The 5,365-nt window shown below is 32.4% G+C and overlaps 1 protein-coding gene across 1 annotated transcript; it reads left to right on the top strand.

Moving 5' to 3' along the window:
* Positions 1-2,874: 2,874 nt before the first annotated feature.
* Positions 2,875-5,055, top strand: LOC104119754 (transcription factor TCP4-like). The gene is made up of 2 exons (XM_009631334.4): positions 2,875-4,376; positions 4,789-5,055. The coding sequence occupies exon 1, from the start codon at positions 3,421-3,423 to the stop codon at positions 4,360-4,362; it is 942 nt and encodes a 313-aa protein (XP_009629629.1). The 5' UTR covers positions 2,875-3,420; the 3' UTR covers positions 4,363-4,376; positions 4,789-5,055.
* Positions 5,056-5,365: the final 310 nt, after the last annotated feature.

Genomic DNA, 5,365 nt, shown 5'->3' with positions numbered 1-5,365 from the left:
TTATATATAGTTGAATATAATCTCAAAATTAATAATTTATTTAATTTGTATAAAAAATAAGCGAAGGAAGCCCATGTGACTTCGACGAAAAAGGCAAATGAAAATGTTACATGGCACAAATCTGAATTATTTGGCGCCTAATGTTAATACCGAAGATTAGGAAACCAAAACAAATAATTTTTATACACAATACATAATCTCATATAAAAAGTAAGTGAAGGATACCCATGTGACAATGATAAAAAGGAAATTGAAGAAGTGAAACGTAATGCAAATAATTCAAGAAAATGAAAGCAAGTCCTTATCAACTCGGAATAAAGAGGGAAAGAGAGCACGAGTTGATCATCTTTTATTGGGAGGTCCATTTGACACATGCTTTTTCCTAACGTATTCCTTCTCCTTTAGATTTTGTGGGCAAAACTTCTTGAGGGTGTTAAACGGGCGATTGAGTTAGATTTGAGCAGATTAAACGAGTTTAATTGATAAATACAGCCTACTCAAATTTATTTGGTTCTAGGAAGACGGGTTAATTTGGAATAAATAATGAGTCATAATTTAATCTATATTTTTTAATTCTTTTATTATTTATTTAATTATCAAATCAAACTAATAAAAGAATCTATTTTAGTTTTTGTAACTATATTAAACCTTCCAAATAAAACCAATTTATTTTTCAATTTTTCTCCGAAACTTTTATGTGTCAAATTGAGCTACATAATTACCTAAATTGATCCAATAGATGAACTAACTGATTGTGTCTAAATTGAATATATGTCCTCTCTAAGACTCTAACCCGCCCAAACTTGAGCTAATTGTACGGATAAAAACTCAAGCATATCCTTCTCTCTTTTATTTATAATATATATACAAACATTTTTTCACTACAGTACTAGACTTACCATATGAAAAAGTAGCAGCCCTTTGCCTCTTATTTGGGGGTAACCTTCAATTTTTGTATGCCACAAACCAATAATTCCTTTTGCTTTTTGTGTTCTTGTTTCTTCAAAACCAAAAAGCGTCCACCGTTTCCTTCTAAGCTCGAGTTCACTTACACAACATAACAATTGATATCTCTTTTAGGATCAATTTGGAATTTAATTTGAACTCCAAATTCATAAAACCAAATTATAAATGTTTTTTCTGGTAAAGTTGTGTCTTAATTAGGATTTTATTAATTCTGATTAACTTTAATTTCTAGCCTTTTTGCTATCACTATATCTAATGTAATTACCAAAATAAAAATATATGATAAACTTTATTATATGTGATATAGTACAACGTCATAAAATATCTATTATCTGTAAGGGAGATATTTTCTGCGAGGAATTACATCTAGGCTAACTCTATGATTATAAACTTCGTTCAAATTTAATCCCATTAAATTCAGCTCTAAAATTTCGGGGACAGCACTTTAGGCTAAACCTAAATTTATTGACTATTATTATTCACCTACAATCCCCCCCCCCCCCCCCCCCAAAAAAAAGAAAAAAGAAAAGAAAAAAGAAACTAGAATCTCTTGTTGCTTATAGACAGTAAAGATTGAGTTAAAGTTTCATTTTCTCTTCTTCCGTTTATATTTCCCATTTTGCTGTCCATTCATTTCCTATTTTTCGCTTTCTTCCTTTATTTATTTTCTTCTCTTTCTCCTTTTTCCCTTTAAAATTTGCTACAAGTGGTTGAGCAAATGATATAAGGATACAGAAAGTTCAATACCTATAACTTACGTACCCACGTATCCGCTACACTATGTATACCACTTGCTTTTAATTTCATTAATTTAAAAGAGAAAACTACTTTTAATATTAATGACGTAACTCGTTAGCCATTTATTAAAGGTGGTTAAAGTACTCAATGCAACTATAATTTTTCATTTGAAAGAGTTATGGCAGTAAATTATGGGAAACAGGGAAATGTTAGTTCCACTTAATTCATAAAACATATCAAACCTAAGAGAAGTTACTCATAGTGTAAAAATTATTACAATATATATAACTTAAATTCTTCTCGATTTAAAGTTATATACAATATCAATTATAAACACTCCTTGTTTTTACTTCCCCTTTTAGATTAAGTACACGGCAATGGGATGCTAGTTAGTGAAAAGTTAATTATTCAGAGTAACACATAGTATATAGTTCTATTACACATTACACTGTGTAATAGATGATCCGATACTTTAACTGATAAAAATACAAAAGTTCAATGCGCCAATGGAGGAAAAAAAAAAAACTGGTAGAAATCACCATCATGTTTCAATGAGGGTGGGTCTATATTGTTCTATTAGGACCATCAAAGTTCCATTTATTCGTCACTCTTTTAAAATTTAACACCCTTAACATAAATTTGCTTTGTAGTGAAAAGAGTTTAAAAGAATACTAGCTTTTACAAAGATAACACTAATCATACAATTCTAATCAAACCATGCTTTAATTTCATGTAGTTTTCTATAACTATTTCTCATGAGAATGTTGGATCAAGTTTGAATAAGTTTCCAGGCTCCATTAAATTTTACTATAGGACAACACATACTCCATATATGAGGTTTTTCCCTTTTTACCTAAAACCTTTAAAAGGATCTTCACACAAATAGCTTTTGTATCTATAATACATAGATTATACACTGATTATATACACATGCAAATATAAGCTTCTTTGCCTTCACACTACCCTCCCCATACCCACTATACGGGATTACGCTGGATATGTTGTTGTATTTTGTATACTCAAACTACACATACATTATACATCCGTTATCTATTTTAAATTTAAACATTGAGTGAGTGACTATTTAAGTTAATTATTTTTAAATTAAAATAGTCTCAAGAAAGAAATGGAATGATACTTATGGAAGCATATGAAAATAAAGTAGGAGGCGACGTGCTGTGACTGTCCAAATCAGTACTCCCATGAGAAGCCAAAAAAGATAAGTCATTCTCTCTAAAACCAAATGTTCCATTCATTTCATTTGCATCCTTTTTTTTCCTTCTTCCTTTTTCCTTTTCCTTCGCCTGTCTCAAAAAACGCCCTTGTTAAGCTAACCCTAGCTAAGTCGGCTAAACTTAGATACCTACTATTGCAATACAATTCCACAAAAAAGCATTATTTTCAATGTCAATTAGGTTTCCTTTTTATTGTTTGAGCAGTTTCTTTTCCTAAAGATTGTGTGACAATCTTGTTTTGTTTTTGAGATTTGGATTTTAGACAAAGAGATTTCATTGGGCTATGGGATATGTAGCGTACTTGTCAGTGTTTTTCGGGATCAGCATCATCTGAAAACAGCAGCAGCAGCAGCTGTAATATTATTGCAGAAGAAGCAGGTTAATTCTCAGATCTTATAAAGTGTCTATTCTTACAAATTAAGACAGCAGAGAAGAAAAAAAATTGTCTGAATATGCAAAGAATTGTGAAAAAAGATTGATAATGAAGAGAGCAACAGGAGGAGAGATAGTGCAAGTAGAAGGCGGCCATATTCTCCGGTCCACTGGTAAAAAAGACCGCCACAGCAAAGTTTATACTGCAAAAGGTCCCAGAGACCGAAGAGTCCGTTTATCTGCTCACACTGCTATTCAATTCTACGACGTTCAAGACCGATTAGGCTATGACCGGCCTAGTAAGGCGGTCGATTGGCTTATCAAAAAGGCGAAAAACGCCATTGATAAGTTAGATGAGTTGCCTCCTTGGAACCCCAGTACTATTGATGCAGCTGATGGGAGCTCAAGTGGTAATAATATCGTTTTGGAACAACAACAACAACAACAACAAGAGTTTCAGCTTCAAAGACAATTAGAAGAAAATAACCCAAGTGGTGGTAATTCTTGTAATTCTTATATGATGCAAACGCATAGTACTGGAGGAGAAACACAGTCGCTTGGTGATACTATGAAATCTTTTTTTCCAATGAATTCAGAGACTTCATTGATGAATTTCCAAAACTACCCACATGAGATAATGCCAAGATCAGCTTCATTTCAGAATGAAGATCTTGGCTTATCTCTTCATAGTACTACTTTTCATGACCAGAATTCTAATCATAGGGCTTCTTCAAGTCATGACCACCAAACCATTTTCTCAAGTCAAAATTTTGAAACAAATTATTCAAGAATGGCAGGTTGGATACTACCCCATCATCAGCAAACATTGTACTCCCCACAACCACAAGGTGCTGTATTTCCTCAAAGGGAACCCCTTCAGTCCAATTTTTCACAGTTGATTCATGCTTGGGAAGAGCGGCCGCCGATGAATCATGTCCATCATCAAGCAGAAATTTCCAACAGACATTTCACTTCAGATTTTCAAATTCCAGCTAGGATTCATGGTGAACATGAGGAGCCTTCCTCTGCTTCTCCCAATTCTCACCATTGATTGTTCATTAAAAGGTTGGTTCCATTTATTAGGGTATTCAGCGAAAAAATCCACAATATAATTCTGTTTAACTATGATTTTTTAGTTGAATTGTGATAATCTCATCTGAAAGTTTAACTTATTAGACAAAATTAGTATTTAATGTAGTTTTCCATGTCTCAGATATATATTTCTCAACGTGTAGTTTGATTCTTTTCATGTGCCCAACACGTGGACATTTCTTTTGTTTATTGAATATATAGTGGTGAAATTTGAACCCAAGACATATTGATCGGTCTGGTACCATATTGAATTGTATAATAATCTGATCTTAAAAGATTAAATTTAGATAGCGAGGACATACTTTTAATTGTTTAGTTACGTTTATGTCTCAATGATTTCTAGCTTTAATATTCTTGAGTTCATTTGTTCATTATGCTTTCTCAGGTCGATTAGATATGTTGACATCACCGAAGATCAAATGTGCAATATTTGAAGGAGAACATGGTCAGAGTTTCAAAGAAATGTAACTGTATTTCTTATCTTAATTTTTGTGGATTTAGTCAATTACGTTAGGGTACTGACACTTGTTTTGATTGCAAATCTTCCACCTATTTTGTTTGAATTGTTTTGAGTGATATTATTGGAAACTTAAATTGCTAGTAGACTCGGTTCTTGCGACCCTGCTTGATAAATATCTTTCGTTCTGTGATTTAGAAATCTCATGTCTTTGCATATTAATTTGTCTTTAAGGAATTATAGAATAGTGGGATAGGTCTTATTTTGATCGTCTTTCTTGATGACTTTATTGTCTCTGTTTGTTTCTCGAGTTTGGACTTTGGCTGCTAATTATCACCCCTTAACCGGTAAAAATATTTAGATTATTTTTTTGTCAAAGTTCCATGCATAGCATCGTGTTCTAACTTCCACTCAATCTAAAGTTAAAAACACAAACATTTGAAAAATCCAAGTCAAAACACGAAGTTTGTAAAATTCAACATAAATAACTCAAATGCGACTATGC

Source organism: Nicotiana tomentosiformis, chromosome 7, assembly GCF_000390325.3.
Source record: "Nicotiana tomentosiformis chromosome 7, ASM39032v3, whole genome shotgun sequence".
In the NCBI taxonomy this organism is placed as follows: domain Eukaryota; kingdom Viridiplantae; phylum Streptophyta; class Magnoliopsida; order Solanales; family Solanaceae; genus Nicotiana; species Nicotiana tomentosiformis.
The sequence above is the reverse complement of the archived record's forward strand: the minus strand, read 5'-3'. Positions and strand labels throughout refer to the sequence as shown.